Here is a 26021-nt window from a genome sequence, read left to right on the forward strand (position 1 = left end):
GGTCTTATATCAAAGTCTCTGGTGAGTCATGTCGAGCGTGGGGGGGAGTTGAGAATGCTTGATTTGTATCTGTAAAGTCTGAGGGAGGTCTCATTATTTCGGGAGCTCATTTAACAGATTTCTGCGACAATTTTACTGTAAGTAGGTGACAAATATGCGAGTTGCCCTATCAGACTACTAACGTCATTTAGAGATAAGAAAAAAAGGGGAAAAATAATTCCCGCCCCTCTATTAAAAAAAAAATCATTATAATTTAATTAGACTTAATTATTTCCTTGATTTAAAAAATTAAAATGTTGCGTGTAAATACAAAAGTGCTCATTTTAATAAGCAATTATTTGATAAGATAAATATATGAAAAATAAATGTGCTTGAGGGCCAATTTGGAAACGCACGGACGGGCCAAGTCGGTTTTTTTTGTTGTTTTTTTTTCTTAATATAATTATTTCTTATTTTGACTAAATCATTCATAACTGATTTAATTATAATGAAATACGATTTTAGAGTCATTGAAGAAGTACAATGAATTAGCTTTTGGGGGGATTTCAAATCATTGCAACACTGGATAATGTAAAAATGAAAATACTATATACTAAAATAATAAAATACGTATAATTATTTAATAACATATATTCATGATGATATTTTGTAAAGAATTATAAAATTTTTAATTAGAAAAAGTAAATAAAATATGAATATATAAAAGAAATTATCAAAAAGAAAAAAACAGAAAACAGAAAACATTTGAATAAAAAAATATCTAAAATAAAGATTTTCTTAAATTTAAATGAATTATATCAATCAGAAAATCATAATAATTATAATTTTAAAAAGAATTTTAAAAGAATCATTAAAAAAGAACAGTATACTATATCAAATAAAAAATATAATAAAATACAAACAAAATAATAAAACTAGTGAATATAAATGCATGAAAATTTTCTAAAAATCCTTAAACAAATGAAAAAATTTATAAAAACTAGAGTTTATGTGATGAAAGAATTCAAAATGAAATTTGATAAAATTGACAATGGTTTTGGGCCTTTGCCATTGTACAAGGGCTGGTCACAGCTTAGCACAGCAGTTATGCTTATTGACCATTAGATGTCTCCAAACTAAGATGTTTGGGATTTGCTATGTGAGCAGAGTGATATATCGGTATATCATATATCGGTATCAGTTTGATATTGGAATTGGATTTTTGGAGTTGGACAGTATCGGTTAAAAAGTCATTATGGGACAACATTAATAAAAGCTGTTTTTAACGAAACAGCATCGAGTAGAAGGAAAAGTGAGAAAAAGGAAGTCAGGGAAAAGGGAGGTCAGAGAGGAAGCCTTTGCTGTGTGAACACTCGTCCTTTATTCGCCGGCACAATGCGGCAGCGAGCTGGAGGGGAAAAGTGTAGCGCATCTGCTTTGATGTGAAACACCTTCATCAGCTGGGGAGAGAGACGGAAAAAGGGAAAAAAAAGAAGAGGAAGCGAGCTGCAATCTTCTCCATTTCTGGAATGCCACTGAGGAAAACAGTGTAGGAATCCTTTGATTATGATAAACTTAAAATGTCAATCATTTAACATATTTGAATACGTCTCAGGCTACGTTATTATCATTAACAAAAACGAACAATGATTTTGCGGATTAATTCGTTTATTTTTCGCATCACACCAGCCCAGTGTGCTGCAGGGTTTTGTTGCTGCACCAAGGAGAGGCGTGTGAGCCTTTTTGGGTTTCGAAAACATCCTGTTCACCACGAAGAATGGGCAAAACAACTGTGGGACCATTGGACGGACGAGGAAGTGAGTAAGCTACGTGTTTTATATTATGTCAAACACTGGGATCATGACACACGTTTTAATAAGGAGTCGGCTTGCATTTTGTGGGTGACAGTGCTCCCTGTCCACTGAAAAGGCGGGAGGAGCCGCCTCCCTCAGTCGACGACCGGCAGCTTGTCACACACCATAGTCGCCGGCCAATGAGCACCCGTGCTCGCGCAGCCACGCGCTTTCGTCTGCAGTTCTGGATTGTGTAGAGACTTCCGACCCTTGGGCTCGGGCATCCACACGTTCGATGTTGGCTGGTTTGTCCAATGAGAATGCGCCATTTTCGGCGTTCAATCCCCTGCGACGAGCACTCCTGTCGGGGCCGCAGCAGCGGAATGACGAGCAGAAATTTGCTCGCCGCAGGGGGCTGGCCGATCGGTGAAGGCTATAACCCCCGCCGCTTTGTATGACATGCGTCGTGGTAGTTTCGTGCGATTTTTTTGTTTTAGAAAGGCGAGGAAAAGACTTGAAAGAGCCGCTCGGTTCAGGTTAGCATGTAGCTTAGCTCTTATGCTTCCTCTTTTGTTTATGATCATTCCTCAGTCTCTGAGCCGCCGGTAGGCAACTGACAAGAGCCGCAGTAACTTCGGTGATATAAAATACCATTCGGGAGGTTTAATAAGTCGGCAGTTTTGACCATTATGCAGTAATTTAGCCCAGTCGTACTGAGTAAATGCATTTTTAATATTTCATATTCCATTTAGCACAAGACTTAGTTGTCATGACCATACAATTTAGTTAGCAACTAGGGGAAAAATACTCAGATATAAAAAATACCCTATAGAAATATTGGAGAAAAAAACAATGAAAAAACAATGATGACATTTTACAATATGCTCTGGCCATCAGCCTAGTGTTTGCTGTCTTTCTGAATTTTCCTCCTCCAAATACGATTCAACCATATATGGCTGTATGGCACAGGCTTCCTCTGGATCGACAATATCACTTGAAAAAAGATCCACACTTTAACCAGAATCGCTGAAAAACGCCTCCTCCATTAGGATGAATCCTGAAATCACTACTCCGCTGACGTCATCACCCAGATTGAGGCGCCAGAGCGCGGTAATGACAGGCAGGGCAAAACGGCAAAATAAAAGACTCATATCTCGTCATCTGCACTTTTCCAAATTCTTGTATATAGATGAATCGTCTCAAAATATGATTTTCCTTCCAATAATAATGCTATTCAAGTTTTTTTTTTTTTTTTTTTGGTGTCACAGGCCCTTTTAATGTGTTTACACATTCTAATATGATTATCACTGAAGCCTGTTAAGTTTAACTCTGACAGCAGCCAGTTAAATTTTCCCAACACGCGCAAGCTAGCAAGGAAGTCGCCTACCACACTCTGTTTTTCCAGGACAGTGTGTCCTCTGTGCCAGGCGCGAGGTTCAAAGGTCATCCGACATACAGTCTCTTCATCTGCTGCCTACCTGATTGTCTGACCTCCCTCTGTCTTATCTCACCTTCTACTTCTTCATCTCTCTCTCGCCTTGGCTGCAGCTTGACCCACTTTTAGCTAACCTGTGCTCTCTGGGAGGAAAGAAAGTTTCCTCTATTTAGGTCGACCTACCTCGGACCAGCGAAGAGCTAATGAACCGAGCTTGATATTCTTTTAGGTGGTAAATCCTTGATGGCCTGCAGCGTAGAGGGAGCAAAGCAACCAATTACACAGCAGCGCAATCGCCTGCCGATAAGATTTCAGGTGTGTTGCTAAGGCTAATTAGCTTTAGCTGTCAAAACCAAGAATGCGCGTCGTGTTAAGCATTCGTTGTAACACACAAACAAGGCTGAATTGTCTCATTATCGTTTTCCGACACAGAATGTGATCCTTTCACGGTAACAAGCGCGTTGACGCTTGTTGGAATGGAAAAAGAATGCTGAAACAGCAGGAAACTTTAATTAACAGTGAATAATCCCAAATGTAATTATTGCCAAACACATGTGTACTATTTTGGATACTGTAGCCCGATAGAGGATTACTGCTTTGAGGTTGTACTTACAGCGTGAGGTGGTTGAAGCCAACCGTCCTCAACGTGAAGGCCCGGGCTAGCAAGCGAACGTGCGTAAACAGAACGCCGATGGAGTCCTCGAAGCTGGTCAGTTTCTGTAGGACGGGTGACGTCTCGATCAGTTGTCGGTCCGTCTGAGGTTCCTGGACCTAATTGCGTGATGGTCAAAGATACAAAAATATACAAATAATGGGGAATGACTGTCAATTCAATTGAAGAACAGAGGACAACTTGCAATGGAAAGCAATGTAAAAATGTCACTTTGACTGAAACGTAACTGTCATTGCTAATGTAAACAAATACAATACTCATGCACTCAAATACAAATGTGATATATAACATTCATGTGACATTAAACAAAGGCAGAATAGAACTAGAAACTGGAGTAGCTGTTGGATCATCTTATAAGCAATGGCTATGTACGCGATATATCAAAACGGTGATATACAGCAATGCTTTGTATCCCAAACGTTATCGATTTGCTGCTACTATCGTTTTAAAAAGGTGTCCAAGAAAAAAAAAGGAACTACCGTAATTTTCGAACAATAAGGCGCACCTGACTATGAGCCGCCACCCACCAAATTTGACACAAAAACGGCATTTGTTCACTGATAGGCCACGCTTGACTATAAGTCGCAGCTGTCCTCACTGTATTATGGGATATTTACACCAACAGACATTAACCGGTGTTCTGCCAAAATCTCCTTCATCGGCGAAACGTCCTACATTAGTCAAATTTAACACCCAAAGTACTACTGTGCGCTCTAAACTTGTTTTGTTTAGATGCATACAGGAATAACGTAATAAAAAAATGCCTGCAGAAAATATTTAAATGAAGTTATATCAAATAAGGACGGTTTAAATACACTACGTGACTAATGTGGTCAACTGCTTCAAAGCTAACACAAAAAAACACAATGGTTAAACGTATGAGAGGGTAATACATGCAAAAAGTATCTTTGAGGCAGTGAAAAGGTTCTAGATAACTAAATAAAAACAAAAATAGTGAGTACTCACCGCTTCTAACCGATGTGCGCATGCGTGTGGACGTATGCGCAAGCGCGCTTAGCATTGTATAGGACGTTTCGCCGCGTAGTAAGGAATGGCCGAACCCCGGTAGCACTTTATTTGCGGTGTTGGGAACGTTACTTTAAAAAAGTAATTAGTTACATTACTCACTACTTCTTCCAAAAAGTAACTGAGTTAGTAACTGAATTACTCTATAGTAAAAGTAACTAGTTACCAGGGAAAGTAAAAATAACTTGTTGAATGTCAAAGAATTTGAAATTTTCTGAGCAGTATTCGAGTCAGTGGAATAGAGAAGAACAGACAGGTAGTTAACTTGTTAGGTGCTTCAGCAGATTTGAATTGCTTACCAAAGATGTCGACAAAAGCTTCGCCCCGGGACATAAATTACACATTACATGCAGGTTCTTTCCTTTAATTTCGACAAACTTGAAATAGTGTCTATATCTCCACCTCTTAAAGGACAATTTTTCTTCTGACTGCTCTGCCATCCCGACCCTGTGCATCTGTTTTGCGTGTTTGTTTGCCGCACGCGCTGTTCTGGTTTGCTTGTGAAATCTCTGATTGGCTTACACGTTTCCCGACAATTCACGTCACCTTCAAAGCGTCTGCCGTCCTCAAGATGGAAGCAGAATTATTGCTGGCTGACAGTGGGAGATGGGAACGAGGCTAGCATCAGGTGTAGCAAACACAGAAACATTACTAAACTTTGGAAAGCATTGTCTAATTCAGGGGTGGGCAAACTATTCCACAAAGGGCCGCAGTGGGTGCGGGTTTTTGTTCAAACCCATTAGGAGGACAGCCTTTCACCAATCAGGTTTCATACAATCAGTTGATTGCAGTCAGGTGCTTCTTGTTTCCGCTGAAACCTCATTGGTCAAACTGTCTGTGCTGAATCAGTTGGTACAAAGACCAGGACCCACTGCGGCCCTCAAGGACCAGTTTGCCCGCCCCTGGTCTAATTGAGCAGGGACAAACAGCTTGGAGTCAGAAGTACGTGCGCTATTCTCGAACCTGAACGCACCCCAAGTCTTGGATGACAAATAAACAGAGCAGAGAGTCGACTCGACACGGCTGGTAGTTTCTTCAATTTATTCAGAGTAAGTAACGCACTGCTTTTGACCGTCAGTAACGGTAACGGCATTGTAACGGCGGAAAAAGTAATTAGTTAGATTACCCCGTTACTGAAAAAATAACGCCTTTACTCCCAACACTGTTTATTTGACAGCGGCATCATAAGACTGTCATAAGACCAAATGAACCTCCATGAAGCTTTCAAACAATTGACTGCAAAGCTTCATTGCTTCAAAAAGCTTAATTTGGCCATCACTGCTCCCTTGAGGGAGACAGTCAACCTGTGTTGCCACCTGCTATCAACACTCTTGTCGTCCATCATGTCTCCTAGCATGCATTGCAGTGCTACAGATACAAATAACCAAAATTCATGTTCTCTGCTAATTATTTCTTCAGTTACTGTTCCAGTTGTTTCAATATATGATAGTTATGGTATTTGCTAACACTTTATTTGACAGTGGCGTGGCATAAGACAATCATAATTATACTTTTGCATGGATGTAAAAAGATCCGAGGGTTGACATAAATGGAGTTGATGACATAATTTTCCAAATGACACTTAATGACATCTGTCATATGCATTCGTTAATAGGGATGGGAATCGAAATCCGATTCCAATTCGGAACCGGTTCCTAGTGTTTCGAGGCCTCGACATCACAATGAAAAAGCCTTAACGATCCCTTTAACGAGTCCTTAAGACGCATATTGCGTTGTGACTGTCTTGTTGTCCAAACGCATCAAACTAGCATGACGCCAAGAACCACCCGCTCCAAAGTTTGGCTACACTTCACCAGGAAAGAGGGTGAAAATGAAAGGTTACGATGGTTTAGCACGAAGCACGAGCATTGCAGCCGTAATCATAACAATGACAGCACGTAGGTTCAAACGCTCGAAAGTGTGTCTTCACTTCACGAGGAAAAATGACAACAAAACGACTTGCAATGATTGCAAGGAGGAGATAATAGACCGCACTGTGCTCACCGAGACAGCTATACAGCTAGCTAAACTCCGAAATGACGATACAGAAGCCGTTGGTATAATTTGCTGACTTTATTCAACCATCACTTGAAGAGTGAAACTGAAAATAAAAATGAAACAAATCAATTTCGTCCCCAATAACAAACAGGTTTGCATCAACGTAAATCAGCGATGATTAGCTCCTAATTCAGTCATAGCAAAACAGTTAGCATGCGTTCGCTAGCATTAGCACATCGTTCAAACCACTACACAACTGGATTTAAGTGTCCGATCGCGAGTTGAAACCCACAACAACAACACAAGAGATGATACATACAGGCGTTGCCTCTGTAGATATTTTACAAGCATTAACAAAGAACGTAGGGTCGTCGCAGTGCTCCCCTCTCTCACTAACTCGCTCACTCGCCTTGGATGCGGCATTTCTTCTTCTTCACGTGAGCGCGTTCTTCTTCGCGTGAGGAAGCGCAAGGGCGCCCTCACTTGAGCGTGAAAGCACCATTTTTTCCCCCCTCCTAATAGTGTTATTTATTTTCTGGCCTTTTTCTGTGAAGAACTCAGAGAGGGTTATTTGGTTATTATCTATTTGAGTAATAGTGTTATTATTATTAATTATTATATTATATTATTATTCATTCATTCATTCATTTTCCATTATTTTTATTTTATTTACTTTTGTTCCGTGAAATATCCAGAAAGAGTTATTTGATTGTGGCTTTCTGAAAAACAATATTTTTTTTACATTTAGGCACTCCTGCAATCGTCACACTTTTTCTGTTACAAACTGACCCCAGCCTCTCATCAGAGAAGGGAAAAGTTATGCGGCCCTCACTGGAAAAAGTTTGGGGACCCCTGCAAGTTTAACACATATTGCTAACGGCAGACCAACGACCTATATGCCAATATATACCAATATTTTTTATTTCTATTACAAAAATGTCTCAGTAAAATGTTACACATTCTTGTGCTTTTGCCACTTATTCCACAGTTAATATTGAGGCTCTAGGCCTCTTTTGACCTTGTTGTGAGTTTGTAAGGTTGTGACTTCTGATTAAACAAAGTCGATGGCAATCAAAACGTTTGTTCTTCTTTTTCCCCAAATTAGAATCGATAAGAGAATCGATAAAGAATCGAATCGTTAAGCAATATCGATAATGGAATCGGAATCGTAAAAACCCTATCAGTTCCCATCCCTATTCGTTAATGCCCATGATGGTGTCATGTCATAATTGTGATGGTCTTATAGCAGTCCTATGACGCCGCTGTCAAATAAAGTGTTACCTACTCACTCAATAACTCAACAAATAAGCCGCACTGGACTATAAGGATTTAAAATAAGGGAAAAAAGTAGCGGCTTATAGTCCGAAAATTACAGTAACCATAATTTTTCAATTGAATAGTGTATTTGTTAGCTTATTGGCAGCCATTAATGGTGCTAAACATCCAATCCATTTTGCATGGGAGGTTCAAAGATAGATTGGACATCTAGTGCCGTCAATGGCACTGAAGCAGAGCATTCACAGCCAGTCTTTCCGGTGTGGGGGGCGTTTATAGGTCACTTCCTGTTCATTTTAGGCCATTTTCAGGTCACTTCCTGATGATTTCTACTCATTATTCATTTGGGAACATTCCCGGGTCACTTCAGGTTCAGTAACCCAAAATCAGCAGCAAATGTTCCAGAAATGCCTCAAAATCAACAGGTGGTGACCAAAAATTGTTGTATTGCCATATCGTGAGATAATCGTTATCGTGAGCCTTGTATCGCAAATCGTATCGTATTGTGAGGTACCCAGAGGCTCCCACGAGGGATGTCTCAGATCCGATCATATGATCGGAAATCGGACCATTTTTTAGAGGACCAGATTCGGGTGAAAAGGATCGCGTATTTTTTTAAAGGGCAAAAAAGTAACAAAATAATTCAGAAATACAATGGCATTGCCGAAAGAAACAAAAATATATACGTTTTATACTCTGCAACACTCCCGTAAAAAGCAGAAGAGGAAGTAGTGTAAAGTATTTAGGGCTGCAACTAACGATTATTTTCATAATCGATGAATCATTTAATTAATTGACCAATTAACCAATTAATCGGATAAATGTCACTTTTTTCAATTACCTTTACAATTTACCTTCAAGTTGTTTTAGGCATGTTGTAAGTAACAATGAAGACAAAATGGACAACTATTTCCTCCAAAAGTAATATTTTATGACAGCTTCCTGACTTAACTGTAGTCTATAACTGTATCGATTATCAAATTCTTGGCAACTAATTCAATAATCGATTTAGTCGATTAGTTGTTGCAGCCTTATTAAGACCGTAAGATGTCCGAAAATTGGCAAAAATGTGAATTGTTGTTTTACAAAGTAAAAGCAGATTTTTGTTCATGTCCTACTTTGTCTGAACAAAAATATAATGAAGAAATCTGATAATATTTTCAACTGGAAAGTTATGTGTATGTTATAATTTCAAGAATTTAGACAATATTAAGGTAAAGGAGGTCCTAAACGATTAATTATATATATATATATATATATATATATATATATATAAATATATATATATATATATTTTTTTTTCCCCCCCAGTAGCGATCGGGACTCTGTATTGGCAGATCCTCAAAATCAGGTGACTAAGACTCGGATGCAAAAATTTGCGATCGGGACATCTCTAGCTCCCACCCCTACTTTTATTATCATGTGATTACATTTACAGGACAAACTACGATTAGCTACACCAAAGCTCCACTAGGGTGGTGACAGAGAACCACCAATACAAGCAAGCAATCACTGAAATGTTTTCATCAGGTCTGGTTACCACCAGTTGCTTCAGAACCATTACCAAATTGATACTGGGTTTTGGTAAACAACCCTACTATGAACCAACAAATTGGATGACAAGCTAATGTGACATATGAAGAATATAACCTCCTCTGAACAGTAAAACATGGTAGGTTGAACGTGTTCTGGGGCTGCTTTGTCTCTTCTGGACCTGGACGACAACAGCGGAACTCAAACGCACCCTTTCCAGAAAATCGCACGTCCTTCTGTCCTACAATTTAATCGACTCAATTATATTCTGACAAGGCAGAGAGGTCTCAAATGTTGCAGATTTGTGTCTAGTCACAAGCAGCAAGACGACTGGGAGCCTCCTCCAAGTGTGCCTAGACAAACGCGGCAAAAAATCCACTTCCTCAATGCAGTAATTCCCCTTGCGAGTGTCCTTAAATCAAACATGTGCCGCTTAGAGTGTGTTTTTCCCTCCGCCTCAAAACAAACTCAAAAGCTCGTCCGCAGATGGAATCTGGTGTACTCATTAAGTGCGAAGTCAAACAGTTCCCTTTTTCCTCTCGCCGGAGCGAGTGACTCAAAACACTCCATTAATATCGCCGTTGCCTCAGTTACACTTTTGCGAGGAGATCAGAGCCTTGATCAGCCTTTAAAGGATGGTTTGTCGGCCACTGCAGATTGTTCTTTAGCGTCGGCCCGAAGGCCCATTGAGTCCGCCGAAAGCTCGGGGAAAAAAATTTCAAGATGTTCCGTCTCCACCATGCTCGTTATAAAAAAGTCATATGCTAGGAAAATATGTATATGCATGTTTGTTTAATCAAGATCCCGTCCTCACGGACGCACTAATTAGGCTACGAGAGACATCTAATTGGTCTCAGCGTGCTACAACCGCGAGCTTGACCGAGGCATCCTTTTTCACTAGGATGTAAGGAACATTCCGGTGACCTTGTCGACTCGCTTCATTAGCCGTGGCGCGGTGCGGCGATCAACAAGAAAACACCGAGCGGCATCTCCCTTTTCCTCTGGCTATTTTTTTTGTGTTTCCAGGTGGAAACGGCGAATAAACCACTCCTGTATTTTTAAACGGCGTATTTTTAATTGGAAAGCTGGCAGTAATGATGTCACGACTCCATCTTCCGAAACGTCGGGAGAAACATTTCACATTTTCCACCCGCCGTTAATTAACGGAAGGCGTTTAAATGTCATGCATCACAACTAAGGACATCTGAAGAGTCGGGCACTCGTGGGCGCGAGCTATCCTTCGGGGTAATGGTCAGCGACGAGGCTTCAAACGCGGGGGGCGAGGCAGGGATGAGGGAGGCGAATAGCGCTTCTGAACAAGAGGGGGGGGAAAAGACACTTTTGAAACGGCTTCAAAGCCTCACTTTCAGCTCTGCCTGGAAATCGAGGCGGAATGCGAACCACCATCCAAAAAGTACAAAAAAAAACATGACCGAATAGGGAAGGTAGGATTTTGAGTCCTGGGTGGCCAAAAAGTCAGCAGAGATTCCACCTACAGGATTTAAGATCTGAGAAATATTTGAAATTCGACTGGGAAGAAAATTCAACGGTAAATGTAAAACAGTCTTTTTTTTTTTTTTTTAAGCAGATCTGGTTCGTAAAGTCATGTGAAAAAATTAGCAGCTGTAAGATGATTGGGGGGTTTCTTGCATGTACAGCTCGTTTCAAGTCACTCCACAGCATCTCAATGAGATTAAGATCTAGGCTTTGACTCGGCCATTCCAGGACTCCCCATTTCTTCCTTTTCAGACAGTCCTTGGTGGATTTATCGGTATTTTTTGGGTCATTCTCATGTTGCAGGGTCCAGTTTCGCTTCAGCTTTAATTGTTTTCACAGATGATCTCACATGTTCCTCAAGCACCCTCTGATACATGATAGAATTCATGGTGGATTTTATGATGGAGAGCTGGTCAGGTCCTGCTGCAGCAAAGCATCCCCAAACCATAACACCAAACCAAACCAAACCCAAACCACCTCCATGCTTCACGGTTGGTATGAGGTTCTTTTCCTGGGAAATTGGGTTTACCCCAAACATGTCCTCTGTTCTGGTGTGCAAATATTTCCATTTTAGATTCATCTGTCCAAAGAACATTATCATTAGTCCTGGTCTTTGTCTACATTCAATCCTGTCCAAGTCCTGGTCTTTGTCTACATTCAATCTGGCAAACTGTGGCCTTTATGGTCTACTTGGAGAGCAAAGGATTCCTCCTTGCACACCTCCCATGTGATGTCTCTTTCTGATTGTAGAGCATGCACCTCTACATCAACAGTAGCAAGAGCTTGCTGTAGGTCTCGTGATAACATTTTAGGGTTTTTGGAGAGTTCTTTTAGCATCTTGTGATCTGCTCTCTGGGTGAACTTGCTTGGACGGCCAGACCTGGGCATGTTGGCAGTTGTTTTGGATGTCCTCCACTTGTAGACTATTTTCCGGACAGTGGAATAGCTGATTTTATATTCTTTTGAGATCTTTTGAAATCCCTTACCAGACTCATAACTAGGAGTGGGAACCTCTTGGTACCTCACGATACGATATGCGATACAAAGCTCACGATATACAGAAAAACAAACTTCTGCTGTGAATTGGAATGAGTTTATCACTAGTAGACGACCAATCCATTTGAAGTGGGAACATTCGTTCATTCGCTGCCATCCCTCCCACTTCAAATGGATTGAACGTCTATGGCCGTCAGCCGCAGCCAATGCCAGGCATTTTGGGCCATTTAAGGTCATTTACCTGTTGATTTTCAGTTACTTCCTGTTGATTTTGGGGTATTTTATGGTTCACTTCCTGTTTATTTTGAGTTACAGAACAGGAAGTGCCCTGGGAATCACCCAAATAAATAGGCAGTGACTTAAACTCAAAAGGAAATGACCTGTAAATGCCCTGAAAATCAGACAGAATGACTGCGAATGTTCTGGTTCCGAATGAACGAACGTTTCCAGTCTAAATGGATTGTGCAACTTTTTTTTTTTTTTTTTTTTTTTTAATTAAAACATTGACACCTTTTTAAAATAATACCTCTATTATTGGCAAGAGCATATCGATAATCTTTTGGGATACAAAGTATCACGATATATCACTATTTCGATATTTTGTTACACCCCTACTCATAACTGTCCACAATTTTCTTTCTGAAGGCCTCAGATAGCTCCTCTGATCTCACCATGGTGTTTTCTCTCACTTCAACAGTCGGGGCACACCAAACTGAATGCGAGTTTAAAATAAGGCAAGTCACCTTCAAAACACTGGGTAATGATGTTCTAATCATGTGCACCTGATATGATACACCTGTGTGTGAGTTTAGCCATTTTAAGTGGGATTTTAAATTGCATTTATTTAAAATGACATTTTATAGAATGTTATAAAAAAAAATCTTTTTTTCCAGTTTAATTTTTTAGTTCTATTACTTGAATCCCTCAAGATTGTTAAAATTGATAACAATATCAAATATGTTTGAAAACACACAGGCTTCCATTGGGTGTCCTAATTTTTTCACATGACTGTACATCACCATCAACAGCAGCCAATGAGAAAGTGCCGTCTTTTGAAATGCATTGAAACCGAAGAAAACAATGTCATCACTTGATCAAAATTGAAGAAAGAGCTACTATTTTGAGCTCACGGTTCACCGTCTGTTGATTGACATCGAATCTAAGACAAAATGTCATTGTAATGTGATCAAAATTGAAGAAAGAGCTACCATTTTTGGATCACCCTTCGTCGTCTCGTTTGACAGCAAATCCTGACTCTAAATGTCATAATAACGTGATCAAAACTGAACGCAGCGGTAGCATTTTCGACCCGTATTCAGAGTGGAAAAGGTCCTATGCGTCGTCTGTGTGGGCTAAAGCAAAGAAGACATTTTGAAAGCTAGCGCAGGTAAGCGACGCGACGGTTAATTATCCTGGAGTGCTGCAGGTGATGATGCGAAGGAAGACGTGGAGCGCGGCATGTTTCGGCGCGCTTGCGAGGGCACGTCGCTAGGCTGGGCTAATGTATGCGTGTACGCCATAGACGGGCGCGGGCATAATTAAACACGCCGCGGTGAGCTGCCACGGCTACGCTCTCAAAGCTCATTAAGGCGAGGCCGCGCTCGCCTCTTTGGCTTTATTCTTGACGGCGGGCGTAGGAGGACAACGCTTGCTTGCCGCTCACAACAGGTGCGGACGCATTCAACCCCGAATGCTGAGAGGCCTTCATCAATTATTCAATAAATCATCAATTCATTCGACAACAAGACAAGCCAGGAGGGGCTAAATTGCTAAAGTTGTTTTGAGGGAGAAAAATGGAACAAGATTTTGAAGTGAGAGTTACTCAAAACAAGTTAAGATGATGAGATACGAATCTGAATATGTTATGTTAGCAAAAAAGCTAAATTATCCATTCTGTATTGCTGGAATGAACCGTGTGTGTTTTAATGGCTGTCACCCCCAGGGGGAAGCCTCTTCTGAAGACGGTACACAAGAAAGCCCGCCCGTCTCATCAGACTATAGGACATGGTTCCAGTAATCCATGTGCTTTGTTGACATGTCTTCGTAAACTGTTTGCGGGCTTTCTTGTGTACAGTCTTCAGAAGAGGCTTCCTCCTGGGGTGACAGCCATGCACACCAATTTGATGTAAAGTACAGCGGCGGTATGGTCTGAGCACTAACAGGCTGACTCCCCCACCTCTTCAATCTCTGCAGCAATGCTGACAGCACTTCTGTTACGAGCCACATGACATTTTGGAGGGAAAATGACAAGCAGTACTCAATTTGGACATTTAGGGATGTGCATACAGTGGAGCAAATAAGTATTTAGTCAACCACCAATTGTGTAAGTTCTTCTACTTGAGAAGATTAGAGAGGCCTGCAATTGTCAACATGGGTAAACCTCAACCATGAGAGACAGAATGTGGGGAAAAAAAAAAAAGAAAATCACATTGTTTGATTTTTAAAGAATTTATGTAAAAAAACTTGGTGGAAAATAAGTATTTGGTCAATACCAAAAGTTAATCTCAATACTTTGTTATGTACCCTTTGTTGGCAATAAGGAAGGCCAAACGTTTTCTGTAACTCTTCAGTCTTCGCGGCTGACCCACTCCCATACTTCACAGTGGGTATGAGGTGCTGTCTACACGCCAACAAGCTGTTTGGGAGGCATGCACGGAGAAAACCTTTCCTCACTCACAATCATAAACGCAAACGTCTGGAGTTCGCCAAGCCGTATTGGGGCTTCAACTGGGACCGTGTGCTTTGGTCAGATGAGACCAAGATTGAGCTTTTGGCAACAAACACTCTAAGTGGGTCGGCGTGCCACGAAAGATGCGCATTCTGAAAAGCACCACATACCCACTGTGAAGTATGGGGGCGGGTCAGTGATGCTGTGGAGCTGTTTCGCTTCCAAAAGCCCTGGGAACCTTGTTAGGGTGCATGGCATCATGAATGCTTTGAAATACCAGGACATTTTAAATCAAAATCTGTTGCCCTCTGCCCGAAAGCTGAAGATGGGTCGTCACTGGGTCTTTCAGCAAGACAATAACCCTAAACATATGGCCAAATCTACACAGCAATCGTTCACCAGATACAAAATCAAGCTCCTCCCATGGCCATCTCAGTCCCCAGACCTCAACCCCATTGAAAACCTGTGGGGTGAGCTGAAGAGGAGAGTACAGAGGAGAGGACACAGGTCTCTGGATGATTTAGAGAGATTCTGCAAAGAGTAATGGCTGAAGATTCCTCTTTCTGTCTTTTCCCATCTTGTGAAACATTATAGGAGAAGATTAGGTGCTGTTTTGTTGGCAAAAGGGGGTTGTACAAAGTATTAACACCAGGGGTGCTAATAATTGTGACACACATTATTTGATGTCAAATACTTATTTCTTCATGTGGGATTTTTTCACCACTTAATAAATGCACTTGTATTGAAGGTTGGATTTTTCTCTTTTTTTCCATTAAGGTCCCAAATTATTTGAAAAAAAAAAAAAATATTAGAAGCTAAAAAACACATAATTACTATAAATCCAATAATTATGGAGGGCACTGTATATATAATGGTTAAAAATAACCCTATGAGAAGTTCATATAATTTAGAAAGTTCATATTAATTGTATTAATAAAAAATAGTAATTTAAAATTCATATAAATAATAGTAATACATTTTAAATTCATATTTTAAAAAAATTCGAGAAGACATTAATATAAACTTATACATTTTTAAACTACAGTTTTTTTTAACCCTGCCTCTTAAAAGAATCGGAATCGAGAATTGTTCGGAACCGGAATCGTTCAATTTCAAACAATGCCACACCCAATTGTATCCCAAAAGGTTATCGATATGCTCCTGCCAAGAATTGATATATCGTTGGGGCGCTTACAGGTGCCTTTTTGTTCATTTTAGGGCATTTACAGGTCACTTTCTGTTGAGTTTGAGTCACTGCCTATTAATTTGGGGAGATTCTTGGGTCACTTCCTGTCCTGTAACCCAAAATAAACCAAAAGTCTCCCATAAATGCCCTAAAATCAACAGGAAGCGACCCATAAATGCCCCAAAATCAAGAAGAAGTGACTAAAAATCAACAGCCATAACCAAATGAAAATAATTGGTTACCATTGACCGCTATAGACCCTACCCACCTACGTCACAAAACCACGTGCTCGCTGTATGGTTCCGCCCACTTGTCCGTCATTTTGACTCTGTATTAGCATTGTTTTCAATTGATGGCAGAATTTAAAATGCATTTCATGGAAGACCCGGTGCTTTCTGATGCCGCAAACTCACTGGATCTGTTGCATAAAAGGCGTTATGAGGAAAAGCTTCGTTCTATACAGTCGCCAGATCCATATTTGATGCCCAAATCGATGTTTTTCGACCCACTGTCTTCGCCCTGTCTGCCTGACATCTGCTACGCAGATATTTACAATTATCTTGTCCACACTAAATCAGCCTATTCTCACGAAAATATGAAAAACTTCAAGAGCTTGGAGGCTTATAAATACTTCGTTGCTGGTTGGGTGAAACAGGTCCTCGTCCACGAAAATTCGGCAGGAATCTATCTTGTGCTTGGAAAGGTGAGTTACGAAATTTTCAATTCAAAATCTTTTGTTATTGCTAACATCCACTGTCAAGTCTAATGTATTTCATGTCGTTTGTCAATGGAGTTAAGGCTTTTAATGTTTATATGGTTTAGCGATAGCACTCTCACTACATACATACGTGTATGTTGTCGGCGATTAGCCTAGCAATGATCTTAATTGTGGTTATTTGTCAGCCCCGTAGACGAGGCCAGTTTCTTTCACTTGGTACCAGCTAAATATTATTCAAAAAATAACGATGGTGGAAGAAAGGGAAGTCACAAACATCTTGAATTTGAAACTATGTCGTACTACGTCGTATGTTGTCGGCGATTAGCCTCGCAATGATGTTAATTGTGGTTATTTGTCAGCCCCGTAGACGAGGCCAGTTTCTTTCACTTGGTACCAGCTAAATATTATTCAAAAAATAACGATGGTGGAAGAAAGGGAAGTCACAAACATCTTGAATTTGAAACTATGTCGTACTACGTCGTATGTTGTCGGCGATTAGCCTCGCAATGATCTTAATTGTGGTTATTTGTCAGCCCAAAACCCTCTAAGTATATCTTAAATGCATCTTACCGGATATAAAATGACTACTACATAGTCTGTGGTGATTTTTTGGTGCCCAGTTTTCACGTCGAATTGCAGCCGTCCATTTCGCTCTCTTTGGATCCCTCGGAATACGGTAAAACTTCAAGTCTCTCCTTCCATCTTCTCTGTTAGTGCAACCAACAGCCACACACGCCTTCACCATTTTGATTATTAATGTTAAGGAGCAGAAAAACACGCCGTAAATAGGAGAAATGTACGTAGCCGTAACAGGTTAACACTATGTTTTGACGGACAAGTGGGCGGTACCATTCAGGAGAGCGGAGTTGTGACGTCACGTGGGTAGGGTCTATAGACGTCCAATCCGTTTAAAGGTCGAGGGATGGCAACGAATGGTCATTCGCTGCCGCCCTCCCAGCTCTAACAGATTGGACGTCTACTAGTGATAAACTCACAGCAGAAGGATGAAAATAGCTTTTTTTTCTCCACTTGAGGGCACTCATGCTCTTTGGACGAATAATGCTTCATTTCTGTAGATTTTTTTTCTAAAATTGAATGGGGTTTTTTTGTTTGTTTTTTTTGGCCTAATGTGATTCTTTAATGGGTTATTGTACAGTATAATAATAACAGCTCATATAGATAACTTGTGCTGAGAAAAAAAAAAAAAAACATTGTTTGAAAAAAAAAATTGTAAACATTGTAAGCAGTCACAATGTTACTCATGACTTGAGTATTCTTTTCACGAAATACATTTTTACATTACACTTGCATACATATTTTGGATGACTACTTTTACTTGAGGAATATTATTTTGAAGTAATGCTCCTCTGACTTGAGTCAAATTTTTGGCTACTCTACCCACCTCTGCATTTAGGAATATGCAAACTGAAAAAGTTGCCAAACAAAGACGCGGAAAACCAACCAAAAAGAGAAGGTGCAAACCCAGGACATAACATTTTCATGATAATCACAATCTTTGATAGGACTGGAGACAGAGGAGGATTCCAACCCGTATTAGAAACATAACATCTCGATACTATCACTACTTGTCGCCACTGACCGGCCACCCAGAATAAAACCCCGCCCTGTGCGCACTTTGCGGTAACGAGGCTCCAAACACCCGTCTGGCCTGACCCTACCGACTCCGCCCTGACCGCGGAATCCAGCAACTCGGCAGCAACACGTGCCGTTGAGGGTAAAAAAAAAAAACAACAAGTGCCGTGTTTGGGGATGAAAACAAACAACAGCGGCCGTTATTTTGGGCCAAAATAACACGAATATGCAAAAAGGCACGCGTGGAGCCCGAACGGCGGGAGATGAAGGGGAAAACGCGCCGCATAAAGACGAGCCTCGGCAGAGACACAAAGAAACACACGCTCCTCAGCAGCACATCAGAGAGCAGGAAGCCCGGCGGTCCCCGTGGGGTCCGTGTGATCCCAAACTGTAATCCTTTTACCGCATCTTTGATCTGCTCTCCCCAATCCTAATTTCAAAACAAATACCCTTGACGCGTGCAGTGTTTCTGGGCAGGTGATGCAAAGGCCAGGATTCGTGTCAGACGTCAGCCGGGGGTCGGCAGAACCTCAAAACCGGCTCCATTTCAGCAAAGACAATAAATCAGAGGACAACCAACCTGCAGAGGGTGTGGCGGATAGTGGAGCCAAACGTCCCGCAGGTCCTGCAAAGAGACGAAGAGGAAGTCATCAGCCGTGGAAACAGGGGGGTCACGGGTGTTAATACATCAAATTTCGAGAGGCGGACCCTCGGTCAAAGGGTTCCACGGTCAAAGAACTCAGAATTCAACCAATAAATCATTACAGGTAGGATTCCCAGGATACTTTTTTATCGAGAACTTCTTACACACAAGTGAAAATGATGAAAGGAACTAATTCCATACATACTGTACATTTTCTAGCTGAAACCAATCAAGCTGGCTTTTAACAAGACGGAAACCCGAGTAAATCTAAAATGCTGTTTCTAAATGATGACTTTTAATTCCTCCTGGGGAAGTTGATCAGTTTCTAGTTTTCTCCTTTTGCGGATAGTGGCGCCAACCGTGGTTCTCTGTAATTAGAAGCTTGGAAATTGCCTGATAACCTTTTAAAGATAATTCAATGGCCTTGTTTCTCGAAAATGAACAATTCCCCCAAAACTCTTGTGTTTTCCATGTTCATTTGCCCCTCGCAGACCAAAGTGAATAGACATCTAGCACCGTTTATGGCAGCCAAGTTGAGAGTAAACAATACCACGCGTTTTCTCCAGAAATTGTATCTTCCGGTTACCACTTTTCAAAACTGTGCATAAATTTCACCATCAGTTGACTAGACAGCTTCTACAGACATTGCGCCATGCCTTTCAGTAGGGGGCCGGGCCAGGCAGAGCGTCATGCAGCCTTCACTTCTATAAACTCAAACACGCTGCGTTCAAACACCGGATTTAAGTGAAAAAGGACGAAGGGTTTACTGCATACAAGAAAGTAGAAGTGTCTCAAGAGTGATTTGGTCGAGCATTTAAGGTAATAATTCAGGGTTTTCCCTACATGTAAAAGATTGTGGCGCACCACCACACCAAAATAAAAGCCGCCTTGCAAATGAGATATATATTTTTTTAAAGGCCGTTTCAAACTAGCGGCAACCTATTCACCGGCAACCTATTCATTGTGTATTGTAATGTCCGTAACTATGCGCGGCTACCTTAAGAGACGATCTGAGTGGGGAGCTGTGACGTAGGGGGAAGCGAGTAGGAAAAATGGGAGAACGGGCCTGATAGCAAGAGATAGTGATGGGGCCCAAAATAGAACCTTGCTCTATTTTCAGAGCGCCACTGCGCTAACATCAATAACGCATCCAATAGCAGAGGGGTAGGCGTACTTATATCTGTGCTATCAGGCGGTTTCGGACGACAGATCTACGCAATCACGGCTGATGAAACCTTGATAAATGCGCCACCCCCCCTCCCCCCCCAAGGTTTTGCAAGCTCTGGGACACTCGAAAACTGACTGTCATACTTCTCGTTTTTAAGCTAAAATATGCCTCGATATGCGTTTGTGTGGAAATGTAGTTCACGAACAACAACAACAAAAAACTATTTACCTTCTCATCAAAACAAGTAACTACACAACTTTTAGAATTACCCCCCTTCTCCTTGAAATGGGTCTGTTAACAGAAGAACCATTATTGTTGTGGTTATGTAGTACGTATTAGGGCCAAATTAAAGGAAAAAGAAGAGCTACGAGAAGTTGTACTAAGAGAAAAAAAGTCATATTATTACGTAGGGTAACGTAGCTGTAATCAGCTACGCATTTTACGTACATGTACCGTAGCTGAGAGATACGACATTAGCCTAGCTAATGAAATATTTCGAATAGATCTTTGTTATGGTTCTTCTTAGGGGGAAAAATGTGTGTGTGTGTGGGGGGGGGATTGTTTTTTGTCATGATATGATGCAATTTCGCCGTGAAACAACATGGTGAGACTGTCCGACTCCAATGCAGCCCACTACCAGAGCTTCAAAAAAATCCTAGGGGAAACCCTGTTATTATATTAAAAAAAAAAAAAAAAAAGCACCATGCTTGCACCTTGAAATGTTGTGAAGAAAATGGGAAAAAATTAGCATAACTTCAGCTTGAAATATTCACATAAAATGAATGATAACTGCCAGGTTTTTTGCTTTAACAAAAAATCTAGACCGTTTTACGTTCAAATCTATAGAAATTCTGGGATTTACGCATTTACATACAAGAACTTTCAACTTAAAAAGCTCTTTATTTAGTGATGGCCGCCATGTTGCATCCATACACAATAGCCTAACACCTTAGCTTGAAATATTTACATAAAATGAATGATAACTGCCCGGCTTTTTGCTTTTAACCAAGAATCTAGATTGTTTTATGTTCATATCTATTGAAATTCTGGGATGTACACATTTATTTACAAGAATTTTCAAATTAAAAAGCGCTTTGTTTTGTGATGGGCGCCATGTTATATCCATACACAATAGCGAAACTTTACATTCAAATGATTAGGTAATTTTTGGCTAACTGCCTGTTCTTTGGCCAAAAATTAGTAATTTAGACATTTCTGCATCCATACAAAAAAAAAATCACATTTTACGTGTTTTATTTTATGTAACATTTCAATTTAAAAATGACCAAAGGCCAGATAGCCTGCACGGCGTGCTAAGGCAATAGTTACATCAGAATTAAACCAAAAAGTTCCGATTCTATATAGAAAAATGCAAATTTTGTTTTTGTTGAGTAAAATTAAAATGATTCTGCATGCTTTCCTCAAGTTTTAAGTGTTTGATGTGAACATTGAATGAATTATTAGCTGTTGAAATGATGCCGCTGCTCATGGAGGGTCATATATACCTAACGGAGGGGCCGTTTACATGGTGACTCTCCGAGAATACGAAAAATGTCACACTTGCATTTGCGTCTCCATTTGAACAATGTCGCAATTCCACATGAAAACGATGTAGTATTCATGCCAGGCCCTAGGGGGCAGTGCAGATTTACTGGGCGACAGAATAATGCACTTTGACCCCACCAAGCTCCCTCAGCCTGGAAAAAAAATATGCCCGCCCACTCGAAGCAATCTCATTTTTCTTTTGCTCAAGGCGGCACAAAAATATAAACGTTCAGCATATTTAATTTAAAAATATTATTAAAACAGTAAATTAAAGCCGACATTCCGCCATATTTGCTGTTTTTAATGTTTAGTAGCACCGCTGCGCACGCCCAATGTGGCGTGTACGAGTGCTGACGTTAACGACGCGGTCTCGCGCCGCAGGAGGCTTTGATATGCATGCCGAGGAAGCCCCCCTCAACCCCCCGCAATCGGATTCTTCCACTTTGGAGGTAGGATTCAGAATTTTTCGTTTTCGCCGACACCATATGCACGCGACGCAAGTCTGCAACTCAGTCATTGCGTCTTTGTGTCGCAGAGTCGCCATGTAAACTGCCCCGGAGGTACCTGTTTTGGTTTTAGGTCGCTAGTTGCTCTGGTTTTGAAAATATTTGAATTTTAAGTTTTTGAAAATAAGCCCAATACGGATCAGCCTCGAGCCCCGTGTCAGGTCAACCTAAAGTGAAGTCTATAAACCGTGATTAAATTTCCTCTCCATAAAGTCATGAATTTAAAAAAAAAAAAAATTGTGTTGGCCTTTCGAGGGTTTAAAATGCACAAAAGCTGGCGATGTCCAAGAAGAGCTGACTGGTGCCATCATCCACAGCAATGGGTGGGTGGCTATGATCGGAGGTGAAATGACAACAAAGCATTCACCATCTCATTTTCAAACCCAGTTGGTGGGGGGACAGACAATGGACCACCCACCAGGGGACGAGATGAGAGAAGCGGGGATGTTTTCGGCCGAAGGTGAGGTGTGCCAGCGGTTTTTGGCTTTGAGGCACGCCGTCCCTGGAGAGGAGTACTGACAGTGCTGAACTGCGTTTGACTTTGGCGAAGGGGATTGTGAACACTATCAACATGGTTCCTTGAGAGGAGGTATGATCCAACAGTGGCAAGATGTAAAGAAGGTAAGCATGAAGGGGTGTTCTCCGGTAGTTGCCATGGACAACACTGGTAAAAGACTTTAGGTTGTAGTCATACGTGGGAGGAAGAGGAAAGGTGCAACTTTCAAATGCTGCTGGTCAACTAGCCCAGTAAAATCCAGTTACAATGTCAAAAAACATTAAAGTAAGTCATATTCGTCATTTCATGCTTCTATAGTTCTTTTTTCTAATTCCAGCTAGAGCACTATTCCAGTTCTAATATTATATCCATCTGATTGGTTAGCATGTACAGTAGGAGTGTAACAATATATTACCAATACTGTAATTTGTAATCGTTGGCTGTTTTCAACAACATACATCTAAAATAAAGACACTGTCTAAAATGGTTCAATATTAGGTGAAATGTCTTGTTTTCTCGTGTGAATTTATACCGAAAAAAAAAAAAAAAAGTTTTATCCGATTACTCAAATGATCCATGGAATTTTCAGTGGAATACTCGATTACTAAAATATTCCATAGCTGCAGCCCTAATGGCCATACAGTGAGAGAATCGTTATGGTGAGCCTTAAACGAACACCATCAAAACAGAGCATTAAACTGTATCTTAGCATGAATTAGTACACTTAGCATTAGCACTTAGCGACAAAAGCCGGGAATGCGATTGCGTAGGTGTGCCTAATGAAGTGGTAGCGCAGACCCCAACAGCTAATGTTTCAATTACAGCCGTTCAGCAAAACGAGGCAGACAATGACTAAGCCGACGTGGAGTGGGGATTTAAGAATAACATGTTTTCTTTTCTCTTTTTTTTTCCCTGAGACTGCTGTAATTACCGGGTGCACAAATCATCCGCAGCCGCCAGACGCACTACAGAGAAATTGAAGAAACAAGTGTGTGTATGTGTGTTTGAACAGCATTTTTAATGGGAGCCGGAATTACTCGCAGGATGAAGCTACCTGTACCGACAAGGTGGGGTCTTTCTCCGCGAGCTCTCGCGGGACCGAGGGCCATCCTTGATGGGGACGTAATGCCGCTTCATCCCTGACAAGGTCCGATGCTCGCTGACAAATTGGTCTCTTGCCGCGCGCTGCCAATCAATCCATCAACTGTAGTAGTGCGGCAGAGCAATCGATAGGAGATAGCCGGGCTAATCGATACGCACATAAAAGCCACCCTCGGGTCCCGAACGCAGTCTGCTCTTAGTGAATGATCAAGGTAAAAACTCATTTCGACTCTTTTGTTGACACCTTTGGAAGGGTGTCGACGTGCGGGCAGTATATTGGAATGCGTTTTAAAAAAATGGCGCATACATGCGTTCGTACGCATCTCGCTCATATCTTAGCCAATTATGTCGGAGGACATAGGTTAAGGTTGGTGTGCAAGTAAGCAATCAGGGTTACTTAAAGATGGTAATTAATCGTAACTTCGGATACTCCGTTTCACAAAGTCTTTTCAAAACAGCCTTCGAAAAAGAAGCCACCAACGATGAACATTCCTGACAAATTAAAAAGGACGCCGATCAAACAACACATATCTTGCTCGAAAATGTGCCTTTTTTGTCACGATGCAAAGGTTACGGTCGGTATGCAAGTGATAATTAAGCTGAAAAAATGTTCATCTAGACTGCGCAAAAACCTATCAATGATTGACATTCCTGAGTTTAATTGAAAATTTTACTCAACCCAGATTTTTATATCTCAATCAGATAAAACATTTCGACCACTAATGGAGATTTTTTTTTCGGCAGGTCCGATTTAAAAATCAATAAAAGTGAATAGTGCTGCAACGATTAATTGATTAACTAAATAATTCGGTTCGAAAAAAGCTTTTGAATCAAATTTGGCTGCTTCCAAGATTTGTTTAATTAGAGTGGCGTTGTAATGGTAGCTTTTAAAGTGTTTCCATTTAGTTTTATTGATTCAGGTGGACACACTGCCCTCTAGTGGCAACAATAAATATGATTTAAGTCATGTAACATGGCTGGATCTAGCTGCTCCCTGTTAAGACCAGAGGTTTTATTTTACTTTTTTTTTTTAAGTGTTTGGATTTAGTTTTATTTATTTAGGTGGATACACTGCCCTCTAGCGGCAACAATGAGTATAACTCATCTAACATGGCCGGATCTAGTTGCTCCCTGTTAAGACCAACATTGGGTTGTAAATTTTTGATTGAGCTAATACGAATTTTTCTGCATTTGTAATTTAGTTTAGAGGTATTTTTAGCTGTTTTTTTTTTTTAATGTTTGGATTTTATTTATTTGGGTGGATACACTGCCCTCTAGTGGCAACAATGAGTATAACTCATCTAACATGGCCGGATCTAGTTGCTCCCTGTTAAGACCAACATTGGATTGTAAATTTTTTTATTGAGCTAATATGAATTTTTATGCATTTCTAATTTAGTTTTGAGGGTTTTTTTTTTATTTTTTTAAGTGTTTGGATTTTATTTATTTGGGTGGCTACACTGCCCTCTAGCAGCAACAATGAATATAACTTATCTAAAATGGCTGGATCAACAGTAGGGCAAATAAGTATTTAGTCAACCACCAATTGTGCAAATTCTCCTACTTGAAAAGATAAGAGAGGCCTGTAATTGTCAACATGGGTAAACCTCAACCATGAGAGACGATGTGGGAAAAAAAACAGAAAATCACATTGTTTGATTTTTAAAGAATTCATTTCCAAATTAGGGTGCAAAATAAGTATTCGGTCACCTACAAACAAGCAAGATTTCTGGCTGTCAAAGAGGTCTAACGTCTTCTAACGAGGTCTAACAAGGCTCCACTCGTTACCTGTATTAATGGCACCTGTTTTAACTCATTATCGGTATAAAATACACTTGTCCACAATCTCAGTCAGTCTCACGCCAAACTCCACTGTGGCCAAGACCAAAGAGCTGTCGAAGGACACCAGAGACAAAATTGTAGATTACATAAATAATCCATAGCTGCAGCCCGCTAAGTGAATAGTAACATTTTTTGCTGGAATTGAATATGCCATTGGAAATGAATAGGGCCATTGAAAATACATGGGAAAGTTTTTTTTTTCTCCCCCCCCTTCAAATTTTTGGTGTAACTGTACGTTTTTACCAAAAACTTGTGTGCCTTGACTTTTTTATTTGTTAATGTGGTAATGGTAATGTGGTAATGGGACAAAAACTGTAGGAGTGTAAGTAGTAAAAAGGCAGTGTTTAGGG

At 40.6% G+C, this 26021-nt stretch overlaps 1 protein-coding gene across 1 annotated transcript in view; it reads right to left on the bottom strand.

Annotated features, from left to right (window-relative positions):
• The window catches only part of drosha (drosha ribonuclease III), a 502261-nt gene that overhangs the window by 61494 nt on the left and 414746 nt on the right, over nt 1-26021 (bottom strand). Inside the window, exons 28-29 of the mRNA XM_057823946.1 lie at nt 18951-18995; nt 3821-3978 (exon numbers count right to left, since the gene is read on the bottom strand). Of these exons, the coding sequence (XP_057679929.1) occupies nt 3821-3978; nt 18951-18995 (203 nt within the window). The remainder of the gene's footprint in view (nt 1-3820; nt 3979-18950; nt 18996-26021) is intronic.

The sequence above is a fragment of the Corythoichthys intestinalis genome, chromosome 20 (assembly GCF_030265065.1).
Source record: "Corythoichthys intestinalis isolate RoL2023-P3 chromosome 20, ASM3026506v1, whole genome shotgun sequence".
NCBI lineage: Eukaryota > Metazoa > Chordata > Actinopteri > Syngnathiformes > Syngnathidae > Corythoichthys > Corythoichthys intestinalis.